General features: G+C 47.5%; 1 protein-coding gene across 2 annotated transcripts in view; it reads left to right on the plus strand.

The window, feature by feature from the left end:
- Positions 1-11,523, plus strand: part of MTMR2 (myotubularin related protein 2) — a 61,007-nt gene extending 49,484 nt beyond the window's left edge. For both annotated transcript variants that reach the window (XM_065678724.1, XM_065678725.1), the window contains 7 exons: positions 353-541; positions 2,818-3,003; positions 3,871-4,077; positions 5,848-5,940; positions 7,072-7,185; positions 8,524-8,700; positions 9,437-11,523. In XM_065678724.1, the coding sequence (XP_065534796.1) occupies positions 353-541; positions 2,818-3,003; positions 3,871-4,077; positions 5,848-5,940; positions 7,072-7,185; positions 8,524-8,700; positions 9,437-9,598 (1,128 nt within the window). In that variant the 3' untranslated portion in view covers positions 9,599-11,523. The remainder of the gene's footprint in view (positions 1-352; positions 542-2,817; positions 3,004-3,870; positions 4,078-5,847; positions 5,941-7,071; positions 7,186-8,523; positions 8,701-9,436) is intronic.
- Positions 11,524-12,665: the final 1,142 nt, after the last annotated feature.

Consider the following 12,665-nt stretch of genomic DNA (forward strand, 5'->3'; position numbering starts at 1 on the left):
TAGAAAATTAAATCTGTTCCCAAAGTGGCTAACTTTACATGGTGTAACATAAAGTAAGGCATAGCCCAATGACTGCAGAGTGAGGAAGTGTGTTTGTGACTCAAGCAAGACAACAGTCTGCATCATATTTAAAAATGAGGCTTAAAGTTATTCAGTCACCTCTTGTTTGTTCAAACTGCGTGAATGCCACTACAAGGAATGAGTAAGGACACAAGTGTTCTTTAATAGAATTCTGCCTTCTAGAAGCAGCTAATACATGGCAGGATCCGAGACCAAGCAATTACAGGTAAAACACTTTGCTGGTTTAATGAATCCCATTTTTCCTTCATTTCTTTCTCGTTTGCTTTCAAAGGTATTGTCATGGATTCACCCAGAAAGTCAAGCAACAATCACTCGCTGTAGCCAGCCAATGGTGGGAGTGAGTGGCAAGCGAAGCAAGGAAGATGAAAAGTACCTTCAGGCTATCATGGATTCTAATGCTCAGTCCCATAAAATCTTCATATTTGATGCAAGGCCCAGTGTGAATGCTGTAGCCAATAAGGTCAGGTGATTTTTCCTGTCTAAAGCAGGGAATGTAATAATTTAGAGCACATTTTCCACCACCATTTCAAATGATTGCTGAGGATCACAAAGGGTTTTCCACTGTAAAAAGAATCTTATGCAGTGATCTGACTTTTACACCTGCACTGGTATCTGTAAGATATCTGTGTGGCCACTAAAGGCCCACTTGGGATTAATCTACAACAGGAAATGAGATTAGATTGGAAGGGGTAAAGTCAAAGTAGTTCTGAGGTCAAACTGTTAGAACCCTGGATCTCGCCTATCACTATTTTTCACTTCATGTGGTTGAAAGACTGCTTCCTCTAAGAGCAGCAGAAGTCTGTCCCTGTTAATCCTGATGGGAGCAGGGGCTACTCAGCACTTCTGAGAATCAGGTGTCATGATCTTTGGTTTGAAATATAGTTTCAAAATCTTATATTTTGAATCTGGGGATCTGTAAAGTCTAGAGATGTTGCTGAGTTCTTCCTGCTGTTATAGAATCATAGAACAGTTTGGGTTGGAATGGATCTTCAAAGGCCATCTAGTCCAACCCCCCTGCAATGAACAGGGACATCTTCAACTAGATGAGGTTGCCCAGAACCACATCCAGCCTAGCCTGGAATGTCTTCTGGGATGAGTCTTCTACCACCTCTCTGGGAAACCTGGTCCAGGGTTTCACCACCCTCACTGTAAAAAATGTCTTCTCTCTTTTAGTTTAAAACCATTACCTGTTATCCTGTCCCTACAGGCCCTGCTAAAATGTGGGCCCCCATCTTTCTTACAAGCCCCCTTTAAGTACTGGAAGGCCACAATAAGGTCTCCCTGGAGCCTTCTCTTCTCCAGGCTCAATAATCGTAACTCTCTTGGCCTGTTTCCAGAGGTGCTCTGGACCTGCTCCAACAGGTCCATTTCTTTCCTGTGCTGAGGATGCCTGAGCTGGACACAGTATTCCATGTGGGGTCTCATGAGAGTGGGAGTAGAGGGGCCAGGATCACCTCCTTCGACCTGCTGGTCACGCTCCTTTTGATGCAGCCCTGGATACAGTTTTTGGGCTGCAAACGCACACTGCTGGGTCACATCCAGCTTTTCATCCACCAGTAGCCCCAAGTCCTTCTTGGCAGGGCTGCTCTCAGTCCCTTCATCACCCAGCCTGTATTGGTACTGGGGTACTGCCCCAGCCCAGGTGCAGGATCTTGCGCTTGGCCTTTTTGAGCCTCACGGATCCACTTCTCAAGGTTGTCCATGTCCCTCTGGATGGCATCCCTTCCCTCAGGCCTGTCAGCTGCACCTCTCAGATTGGTTCATCTCCAAACTTGTTTGAGGGTGCACTTGATCCCACTGTCTGTGTCATTGATTAAGATACTAAACAGTACTGGTCATGGCATCTCCTGAGGAACACCACTTGTCACCGATCTCCATCTGGACACTGAGCTTGTGGCCACTACCCTCTGGGTGTGACTATCGAACCGATTCCTCATCCACCAAACAGTCCATCCATCAAATCTGTATCTTTCCAATACAAAGAGAAGAATGTTATGGGGGGACTATATTAAAGACCTTACAGAAGTCCAACATCCGTAGCTCTTCCGCTGTCCACTGATGCAGTCACTTCATCATAGAAGTCCTCTAAGTTGGTCAGGCAGGATGTGCCCATGGTGAAGCCGTGCTGGCTGTCTCAAATCACCTCCCTGTCCTCCATGTGCATTAGAGTAGCTCTTAGGAGGATCAGTTCCATGATCTTCCCAAGCACAGAGGTGAGGCTGACAGGTCGCTAGTCTCCAGGATCCTTTCTACCCTTTTTAAAATGCATGTCTCATGCCATCACTCTAAGCCCTGTTTTAATGGCAGAACTGCTTTGTTGCACTAAAGCTGATGTTTTTCCTTATTTTTAAACTGTCTTTCCCTCTGCTTAGGAAAGGCAATTAGTGTGGGGGACAAAGTGCTCTGGAGCAGTACGGTAAATCTGCAAGTGACAGAACAGCGACTCCAGTGAGCTAGCAGCTTGAATGGGGATAAATGATAATTACAGAGAAGAAGAAAGCTTGTAATGTGATATTCTTTGGTAAAAATTACAGCATTCATTAACTATTGCAGGAGAGAGACGCAAAGTGTGTGCCTGTACACGTTTGTTCTCATTTGTAAGATAAATCCAGTGTTTTCTGCCTGCTTCAGATAGCACAATCACTGTGGTATTTGGTGAGCTGATGTTTGCTCAGGGCAAACGATGGGGATAAAGTATAAAATATGGATTTGCTTAATGTGGATTTTGTTCTGCAGGCTAAAGGAGGAGGCTATGAGAGCGAGGATGCCTATCAGAATGCAGAGTTAGTGTTCCTGGACATTCACAATATCCATGTTATGAGAGAGTCACTAAGAAAACTGAAGGAAATTGTGTATCCCAATATCGAGGAGACTCACTGGCTGTCTAATTTAGAGTCAACTCACTGGCTAGAGCATATCAAGGTACGCATCTCTGCATCCCCTGGTGTGGCTCAGTATCTGCAAGTACCAGTCTGTTCACTGGGAAAGGTTATCCAGAGCCAGCTCCAGGGCTGGATTTTTCAATTCATGAGCAATTTGAAGACTTAAAATTTGGTTTCAATTTATAAACAACTAAAACCACTATTTCATGGAATGAGGAATCTTGGAAGAGATGGGAAGAGGAACGAGCGTGGCGATTGAAATACTGAGAGATGGTGTTTTGGAAGTCAAGTGTGTTCCTGGTAGCGTGTAACAGTGAAAGCCCTGGTTCAGTCCCAGAGTTTCCAAGCTCTTGACTGGAGGATCCTTGACATCCTGGTGTTACTGATGGTCCAGACCAGTAAGTGCTGGGAGTTTGTGACCCATCAGCCTTTCAGGAGCCCAAGCAGAGTCAGAATGAGTGGGGTAAAACGCTTCAGCTTCTCTGGATGTTGGTTTTCAAATTAAGCTCCTTCTCTCCTATCAATGTCCAGCTTACATTGTCAACCTGCTAATGCAGACAAGGGGCAGAACTGCTTCTGAGGCAGTTTCAAGGCGATAGCCTTTTGTGTTTGTGTCAGACACATACTGCTCCTGCTTTTAAATCCTGACCTCTTCAAGGACTGAGCTTAATGCAAAAGCTCTTCTAGAGCTGTGCCTACACCACAGCTTAGATGTGTTGTCATCTGGCTGGAACAGCAGATGTGTTCACCAATTTGCTGTCCTAGTTATAAAGTAGCTGGAACTGATTTACCATTCTCCTTGAGGCAGGCAGAGCCCTTGGTTTGCCCTGTGTTGTCACTGGCCATTTTTCATTTACAGTCTCTGTTCCAAAGAGGTTTTGTAACTTCATTTTTCCCCTTGCCCTAGCTCATTCTCGCTGGAGCCCTTCGCATCGCTGACAAGGTGGAGTCAGGGAAGACATCTGTGGTTGTGCACTGCAGTGATGGCTGGGACCGGACCGCCCAGCTCACCTCTCTGTCTCTGCTCATGTTAGATGGCTACTACCGGACTATCAGGGGCTTTGAAGTGCTGGTGGAGAAGGAGTGGCTGAGCTTCGGCCACAGATTTCAGCTGGTGAGTCTCTAGCCCTGGGAAGGCACTGGACAAAAGGTTATTGTCCACCTTGAAGGCTTTCAGAGGAGTTAGGCCTTTCCTGTGGGAAGCCCCCCCAGCTGAACTCACATTGAAAAGGTGAATGCTGCTGCTGCTGCTGCTGTTGTTTTCTGCCTATAATTCCAGTGATCTCTCAACCTCCCTGTACACAGTATTGGTTAGATAAAGGGACAGGTAGTATTAAATCTCTCAGGTGCCTCACTGACATGTGTTCCCATGCTTAACCTTAAACAGTGTGCTTTGGGTTCAGGATAGGTGTTTCTGCTGGGAGTTGGCAGAGACCACTGGGGTATTTTTTTACATCTCTTTCCAGTTCAGTCTGTTTTCTGAGACTGCTTGAACACTGTCACCTAACAGATGCCTTGGTTTTGAACAGAGTGGGGAATTTGGTTTTGGCCTTGACTTCATATTCTCTTCACATACATTTTATTTTTGAGATACTTTTAATTGTTTAGGTAAAAGGTCAGCAGCTTGAGACTGGACCAAGAGTAGCTCATGGTTGTGTGTCTAGAGCTGGCAGAGAGCAGCTTTCTGGGTGTGTATGACGCAGCAGTTTGTTATGGTTTGCATTGATGGGAATTGAGAGACTCCTTTCAGTAGAATCCTTTCAGTCTTTGTTCCCGTTGTGTTTTGCTGGTAGCTGTTCTCTTGTGGCTGTTAATACTGGCAATGGATAGAGCAAGGTCTGTTTACAGCACATGCGATGGTGGGTTGCACAGTCAGATGCTCTGAGGAAGGTGGGGAAACTGAGGCACTAAGTTTTGCTGCAGCAAAGCTGTTACCTGGTGTCTGAATGATGAGTATTTTAGCTTCCCTGTCTATATGAGGAAGATAACGACAGTGATTTCCTTTGGTGAGGGGACAACGGTATTACAGAAGTGGGGATCTCTGTTACTTAGAATCACACAATCAGAACAGTTAGGGTTGGAAAAGGACCTCAAGATCATCTAGTTCCAACCCCCCTGCCATGGGCAGGGACAGCTCACACTGAACCATGTTACTCAAGGCTCTGTCCAACCTGGCCTTGAACACTGCCAGGGAGAGCATTCACAGCCTCCCTGGGCAACCCATTCCAGTGCCTCGCCACCCTAACAGGAAAGAATTTCCTCCTTATACTTGTGTGCTCTTTGTACGGTACTCAGGGCTCCTGGGTAATACACAGCCCCTCATGTACTGTGCTAGTTGTGAGGAATCCTGCGCTGGCCACACAGCACGGTGAGGGCTGGAGGCCTCCTTCTGGGGATGCTTTCATCACTGCCTCTGCTGAGGTGGCGGGAGATGTGCTGGGTCAGTGTTTGTACAGCACTTGGAAGCAGCGAGGTGTTGTGTGACGGTTCCCGCCGCATGCCGTGCCTGTAGGTACTGCTCACATCGAGCGCACTGTACTACTGCAGTAGCCAGGGCGACAGCTGCAGCTGAAGCAAGAAGCATTCCCATTTTTTTCCCCTTCTGAACTGTAGCTATTGACTGGAACCGGTGCCAGCACAGCATCTGGAGCCGCTAGTCAAACAACTCCTGTTTTCATTTAGCATGAAAATATCCCCATAAAGAAATTTCACTTCAAAGAGGAAGGGAGTAGCTGTCCTTTACTCCATTACACACTGATAGGGACAAAGCAAAACCAAGATTCATTTGAACCTTGTTAAAGCTGTTGGTAAAGGTGTGGGTGACTGAGAGGGGACCGCAGCAGTTTCCCTGTGCAGCTCAGTTCTCTGTCTTGCTCTGTTTCAGAGAGTTGGCCATGGAGACAAGAATCATGCAGATGCAGATCGCTCTCCTGTCTTCCTCCAGTTCATCGACTGTGTCTGGCAGATGACAAGACAGGTAGGTTCCAGGTGGCACACATGTCCGCAGAGCTGGTGTCTGGGCACAGGAACAGGTAACAGGCGGACCTGCACAGGGTCTGTTTAGGGGAGAGCCTGAATGCACGAGGTCACAGGCAGGCCACGATGTCAGCTTGCATCGGATTTGTTACTCAGTGGGTGCTGCTTAACTACATGCTGCTATAATAAAAGTGAGCTTGTGAAAAGAAGGTTGCCCAGAGAAGCTGTGGCTGCCCCATCCCTTGCAGTGTTCAAGGCCAGGCTGGACACAGGGGCTTGGTGCAACCTGCTCTAGTGGAAGGTGTCCCTGCCCGTTGCAGGGGGCTAGAGCTGGATGAGCTTTAGGGTCTCTTCCAACCCAGACCATTCCGTGACTTTTAAGACCCATTGTGCTCTCCTTGGGTTGCTCCTGCAAGCAGGCATCCTGTCCTGCAGCTGTGAGGCCAGGATGTTGGCTGGGGCAACCTGGGCAGAGCAGGGTGGTTTGTGAGGCCTCCTGTTCTCCTTCCCATTGCCCCAGCATGTCTTTGTGGTTCACTGCACATGTTCTTATGGACACTTTGTGGAGCTTCAGTTCTGCCTGTCTTTGGTCTGGTTGTGTCTGCATGGAACACCATCAGCAAACACAGTTCCCACCCATATACCTGCTCCTCCCACTGACCCCTGTTGCAGGATGCCTCCCTGCTGTTCCCTCTGGGAAGGGCTGTGTTACACACACAGGTGATTTCCATTTGGCTCCAGGCAATATCCAGTTCTTTTTATGCATTATTTCACACGTGCTTCAGCCTTTTGCTCACAGTGTCACTGCATGGGCTGTCATGAGGGGCAGGCATAGCAGAGCAGGCTTCGACTTGAAGCAGCACTGAGTGTGTATAAACACAACGGTCAAACCCTTCAGACCTCTGGCTTCTGCTCAAAATTCCTCTCTGCACGTGTAGAGCAGCTTCCCAAGAGAGAAACTCTTGCTTCTGGGAGGAGCAAATATGATCCTGACTGTCCAGCTAGGCAGGGAACAGGGACAAATCCTGTTTTGGGAATCAAAGAGAGGACAGCTCCTTACCACGAGTGGGAGAAAGCTGATTTGCAATTCCCTCTCTAAAATTCCAGCCTAACTTTCTGGTTCTGTCTGTAGTTTCCTACAGCATTTGAGTTCAACGAGTACTTCCTGATAACCATCCTGGACCACCTGTACAGCTGCTTGTTTGGGACCTTCCTGTGCAGCAGTGAGCAGCAGAGAGTGAAGGAGGTAAGACAGCTTCTCACCAAGGTGAAGGCCTGGTACTGTGATTGCCTTAGCAGGCCAGATATTGCTAGAGAAGTTGTTTCAGTGCAAAAAGACAGCAGCAGCCGCAGGTCTGGGTAATGCCAAGCTCTCTTCTTAACAGCTGGGACATGGGGTATTTCCCTCTTTGCAAACTGCTGTTGGAGACTTCACATTTCGGAGCATCACTGCTTTCCTCTGGACAGTCCTGCTGCTTTCAGCATGGCTTTCAGCTACTCACTGGTGGCTGAATAGCTCCTGGTGTCTCCTAGGGAGCTGGAAATGCAGTTTTTCTTTGAAGTTCAGTTTAATGTAACCTCCTCTGTGCAGACTGGTACCGTTCTGCGCTCCCTTTTCTTGAAAGTAGTGCCTTTAGGTTGCTTTTAACTACCAAGTGTGCATTGTCATTCTGCTCACAGAGGTTACAGCAAGTAACTGGTTCTTGCTGTGCTTGCATTTTTCCAAGAGGGAGAGGACAGAGCTGCCAATATTGGGAAGGACGTGCCTCTAGGTCCCGCCACAAGCCAGCTCTGCCCTGCAGTCTGGTCCAGGTTTGTTTGCCAAGGGAGGACCATAGAGATGGGAACATTCAGACAGTCTGGAATCAGGAGGAAAATAGTGACCTGAAGATGAAGCATTTTGTCACCAGAAGGTTGGAGCCTAAGGTACACCGAGGACAGTGCCTCCTGGACCTGATGTGGTTGTATCTGATAGCACATCAGTTAAAAAGGAAAAACAGCTTAAAAAGTACCCTGTTGTACTGTAGTGAAATCAGGGTCCCTGTTTCCTCTAGAGTTCACAGCGCTGGAATAATTGCCATTTCCAGAGAAGAACACCGCTGTGCTGTGTAGGTTTAGGGTTTTTTTTTAAGGCCTCAGCCTAGTGAAATACTTAATCTAGAAGGCACTTCCACACTGGTTTCACCGGGACTATTCGCAGGCCTAATTATTCCACTAGATCAGGGCCCAAGTCAAATGTTTTCTTTATTTCTTTGCAATTAAATACTCGTGCAAGTCCCCCAGGAGCACTTTAAAGAGTGAAGTTTAACTAAAGCAGCGAGAGCTCAACGCCAGCGTCCTGTTGCTGTGCCGATGGCAATTCCCACTGCGTGTTCCTGTGCCAGGGTGCGTGTGTGCCTCCGCCTGCCTCTGTGCGCTTCGCCTACAGTGACCACATCAAAAGAGCAGGGTTATTATTGAAGCTACAGAAAGGCAAGGGGCTCTGTGTTAATGACAGGCAGATGTATACACGCTGTTGAGCCCTGTAGATGAACGCTGGGATTCGTAGGGGAAATAAAGCCTCCTCCACACCCTTCCCTTACAGAGCCTTCCAAAAAAGACCGTATCGCTTTGGTCTTACATCAACAGCCAACTGGAAGACTTTACTAACCCCTTGTACGTGAGCTACTCCAACCATGTCCTTTATCCCGTGGCCAGCATGCGCCACCTCGAGCTGTGGGTCGGCTACTACATCCGCTGGAACCCCAGGATGAAACCCCAGGTACGTGTGCCTCCTCTCAGGATCGGTCTTTTATTTCCCTCTCTGATGGTACTAATGCTGTCCATTTGGAGTTCAACACCTTTGAAGCACAAGAATTAATGTAGAAACCTACAATGGTGCTGCTTAAACCTAAACCCAAAAGCCTAAATGAATAGCCAGCAAATGAAACAGCAGCACCGCCTGGTGCGGGTGCTCAGCTGGAGGCTGCTGCCTCATGAAATCCGCAGGAGCTGAAGATACTCAGCAGGTTGGATAATCTCACTCAGAATATGGGGAAATTATAGAAATCACAGCATGGTTTGGGTTGGAAGGGACCTTAAAGCTCATCCACTTCCAACCCCTGCCACTGGCAGGGACACCTTCCACTAGAGCAGGGTGCTCCAAGCCCCGTCCAGCCTGGCCTTGAACACTGCCAGGGATGTGGCAGCCACAGCTTCTCTGGGCACCCTGTGCCAGCGCCTCAGCACCCTCACAGGGAAGAATTTTTTCTTCATATCTAATCTCAATCTGCCCTCTTTCAGGTTAAAGCCATTCCTGTTGTCCTGTCCCTACATGCTCTTATAAAAAAGCCCCTCTCCAGATTTCTTGTTGGCCCTTTCAGGCACTGGGAGCTGCTCTGGTCCCCCCAGAGCCTTCTCTTCTCCAGGCTGAACAAGCCCAGCTCTCTCACCTTCTCTGCACAGCAGAGGTGTTCCAGCCTCTGATCATCCTCACTCAGCTGCACGTTTTGTTGCAGGAACCTGTCCACAATCGCTACAAGGAGCTTCTTGCCAAGAGGGCCGAGCTGCAGAAGAAAGTGGAGGAGCTGCAGAGGGAGATCACCAACCGTTCCACCTCATCCTCGGAGCGAGCCGGCTCTCCCGCGCAGTGCGTCGCTCCTGTACAGACAGTTGTATGATAGGGACTATTTGTGCCAAGTACCTTCCCAGGACCATGGGGGCAGCGTTTCTGAGCCCCTCTGGTTTCCAGCGCGGTGTCTGGGAGATGCCAACCTATTTATTTATTTCTCTCCAGGGTAATTTATTAGTACTGTAGCACTAGAGGAAGCTTAAGCAAAAAGAAACAAACAAGGCCCCCTATGCAATTAACCTCAGTGGCGAGATGATAATACAAGGTCATTGCACTTGCCACCTAAAAGAAACTTAGAGCTCGGTCTTTGTTCACTTACGTGGAAATCACTTGGCTTTGAAGAGAGACTGGGCGCTAGGATAAAGTACAGTGGAGGAAAAACATCCATTCACAAGTAGGGAAACTCTCCCCTTTGGTAAAAGGAAATATCAGCTCTGACTCCATTGCAGCCTAGAAAACAGCCATGGAGTGAGGAACCCTCCAGTGTTAGTGCCTGCACAGCAGTGTTCAAGAGAGCATTTGCCAACAGGGACAAGCAGTGACAGCCGCTGGAACATATCACCTTCTTGCTTTTCCCTTCACTTTGACCTGGACCATAGGAAGCCATGTAAATGATGCCTTATCTGAAGAAATGGCAGCTTCTACCAATAGGGCACGGTGGTAGAGGAGCAATCGACAGGACAAAGTTTACTTCCATCTCTGCAACTTAGAGTCTTGTTTATGGTTTACACTGGATGTGCAGGATGCAGCTTCAGCCCCTCTCTGTCAGAGGGGAGCAGAGCACGACTCCCCCAGGGCTTCTGCAGCTCCTCTGTCCTCCAGTGCCTCAGCCTCACAGGGTTGTGGAGCACCAAGGGGCATGTGTGAGCTGCTGGGATCAATCATTTCATTGCTCTTAGGTAAGCCTAATTAGTGCTTTTAATGCTTCTGTGGAGGATCATAGTGGTGTACTTAAGGTATTTCAGTGTTTTGTTAACTAAACTAATGAAAACAACTGCATCAACCAAAGAAGCCTTTCTGCCTGCATTGCAACTGCTATTTAAAGTTATTCAGAACAAACAGCCAGTTTCTGAGCCCTAGGTTGAGGTCTCTTTCCTCATAGTGTACTTCAAGAGTTAGTGGCACCAGACTACACTTCAGTCCAAATTCATTTTTAATACAGATGGTTACTGTAGAAGTGGAAATAAACACCAAGTAGGTGAAACCATGCCTGCCCCATTGATCTTTCAAACAGGTGAGTACAAGGTTGTAAAAGATACATCTGACATCAAAGGGAGTCATGTATATGAGGATCTTTACTCCAGCCTCATTCTCATCTCCAGGCTGAGGGGCATTGCTTGGTCTGGGTTCCTGCATGGCTCTTTCATGACAGGATCCCACACTGGGCTCACCAGTTTAATATACCCATTACCGTCTTGCTTCACTCAGCTTCTCTTCCACAACAGGAAGTATTTTCTGAGGGAGTACAAGAGCAGACCAACTTGCGTGTAAGAAATAGCCTTTCAAAAGCCACATTCCTTCGAAAGCAGAAACAGTCATTCCCCTTCAGTCTCCATTGCCATCTGCTCTACTGCAATCAGTGTCTCAGTGCTTACTGCGAAATCCACCACAGCCACCTTCTGACAGGAGGAATCGCAGGCTGTATGGATCACCGCACTTGTTATGGGGGGCCTGGGATGTACGTTATTGTTCAACAGTGCAAGAACACACAAGAGACCTTCTGGAGGACTCGGGAGTTGGTGTAAGGGTAAAGGGCAGGATCTGCTTGTACGTACAATCACTACGTAAGATGGTTCAGAACATTATTCTGTATTAGCAAACTGACTCTGTGTGTATATTTTGTTTCTCAATGAAGGCTGTTTGGATTCCGTAACACTAATAAAAATGGGTAAGTGGGTGAAGTTCCTGTGCTCTTGTTTTCGACTGTGTGGTTCTCCAAATGACATGGATGAATAAAACACCACTGAAAATAGAGTTTCTCAGATCCAGATCTCTCTCTCACACTGCTGTAGATACTCTTGCACAATGCTCATGAGCAAACTCTGACATTCAGAACAACAGGAAAACAAAACTCAGCTTTGGACAAGTTTCTGTGCAGACCAGTAGTAATAGAGACACGGTACTCAGTATGACAAAAATACTTTCACAGTAAGTAATCAAACCATTTCTGCACTTCACAAGTGCATTAGCACAGTGACTGCTCTGTAAAAGGATCCACATTTCTCTATGTAAGTAACTCACATTAAGTCCAAATTCACCGGGATGATTTGGGATCAACTCAATGCCTTGATGCTCTCAGCCCTGGTAGGTTCAATTCCAACTTGGGCATATGGAGTCCAAAATACCTCCAAAGCCCTCCATAAGTAAGGAGCTGCATGAGGACAGCCTGAGGTCATGCTGAAGTTAACCCACGTCTGAGCACGCTGATCCTGGAAGGTCCTTCCCAAGCAAAATCAGTGTAGTTTGAGCCCCTCCAGGATGAACTGCTCTTCTCCAAATGGTTACTCCAGCAGCATGGAGCCCAGGTCTCTGACGTAAATGAAGTTAAGGGGGATGGCTCCAGGCATGATTAACAGCCGCCTTCTCCCTTCACAGCAAAAAACTTGTGTCATTAAAACTCCAATCCCTTGTGTCTGCACTGACCCCACACAGTTCCAGTCTGTTCAGCTACAAGCAAAGATGGACAGCTCTGACCCTCACCTTACCTGCAGCTTGGCAGCAGCTCATATTCACCACCCTGACCATACATCACAGGGCACACTGCATGGGGGACAGTGCTGCAGCAAACACTAAGGTAAAGGGAAGTGCAGCTTTCCCACACCTCATTCAACAGGCAAGCTGGCTTTATTATCTGTCAAATGTATAAATGGGTAACCTGGGTCTTGTTACATTCTGTTAATAGGAAATTCTTTAAATTATTAACATAATAAATAACATTCACTCACCTGTGCAAGTCAGTGCAAAACTACTTGCACCACTACCAGAGCAGATAGCTCAAAGCACATAGTTCAGGTTAAAAGCAAGATGCCAGGACTGAATGGCATGATTGAGGCACTTGCAGTTTAAAACACTTGTGGTTTATCTTGCTCCTTTACCACCCAAAGCTGTGAATAAGG

The sequence above is a fragment of the Lathamus discolor genome, chromosome 4 (assembly GCF_037157495.1).
Source record: "Lathamus discolor isolate bLatDis1 chromosome 4, bLatDis1.hap1, whole genome shotgun sequence".
In the NCBI taxonomy this organism is placed as follows: domain Eukaryota; kingdom Metazoa; phylum Chordata; class Aves; order Psittaciformes; family Psittacidae; genus Lathamus; species Lathamus discolor.